The sequence below is a fragment of the Terrapene carolina genome, unplaced genomic scaffold (assembly GCF_002925995.2).
Source record: "Terrapene carolina triunguis isolate 2854851 unplaced genomic scaffold, T_m_triunguis-2.0 Scaffold20869, whole genome shotgun sequence".
Taxonomy (NCBI): domain Eukaryota; kingdom Metazoa; phylum Chordata; order Testudines; family Emydidae; genus Terrapene; species Terrapene triunguis.
The window spans coordinates 1-496 of record NW_020685220.1 but is presented as its reverse complement, the minus strand read 5'-3'; the positions used below and the strand labels follow the sequence as shown (position 1 = coordinate 496).

At 69.0% G+C, this 496-nt stretch overlaps 1 protein-coding gene across 1 annotated transcript in view; it reads right to left on the bottom strand.

Moving 5' to 3' along the window:
- The window catches only part of HIRIP3 (HIRA interacting protein 3), a gene marked incomplete at its 3' end in the record, with an annotated part of 2,779 nt that extends 2,289 nt beyond the window's left edge, over window positions 1-490 (bottom strand). Inside the window, exon 1 of the mRNA XM_026661985.1 lies at window positions 399-490. Coding sequence (XP_026517770.1) covers window positions 399-463 — 65 coding nt within the window. The remainder of the gene's footprint in view (window positions 1-398) is intronic.
- Window positions 491-496: the final 6 nt, after the last annotated feature.

Below are 496 nucleotides of genomic sequence, written 5' to 3'. Positions count from 1 at the left end.
TTCCCACCCAGAGAACCCAGGAGTCCGGGCGCCGGGCCCCTGCGCTATCCCACTGAACCCCTTCCCACCCAGAGAACCCAGGAGTCCGGGCGCCGGCCCCCTGCGCTAACCCACTGAACCCCTTCCCACCCAGAGAACCCAGGAGTCCGGGCACCGGCCCCCTGCTCTATCCCACTGAACCTCTTCCCACCCAGAGAACCCAGGAGTCCGGGCGCCGGCCCCCTGCTCTAACCCACTGAACCCCTTCCCACCCAGAGAACCCAGGAGTCCGGGCACCGGCCCCATGCGGTATCCCACTGAACCCCTTCCCACCCAGAGAACCCAGGAGTCCGGGCTCCCAGAATCCTTTGCTCCCCCTACCAGCCCCAGGGAACCCAGGTGTCCGGGCCTGGGGGCACCTGAGGTCCGGGCTGCCCTGGAAGAGCCCGCGAGTGAAGTCCCGCATCTCCTGCTCCGCAGCCATCGCCCCGCTGCGTCTTTCCCGCCTCCGGAGCCC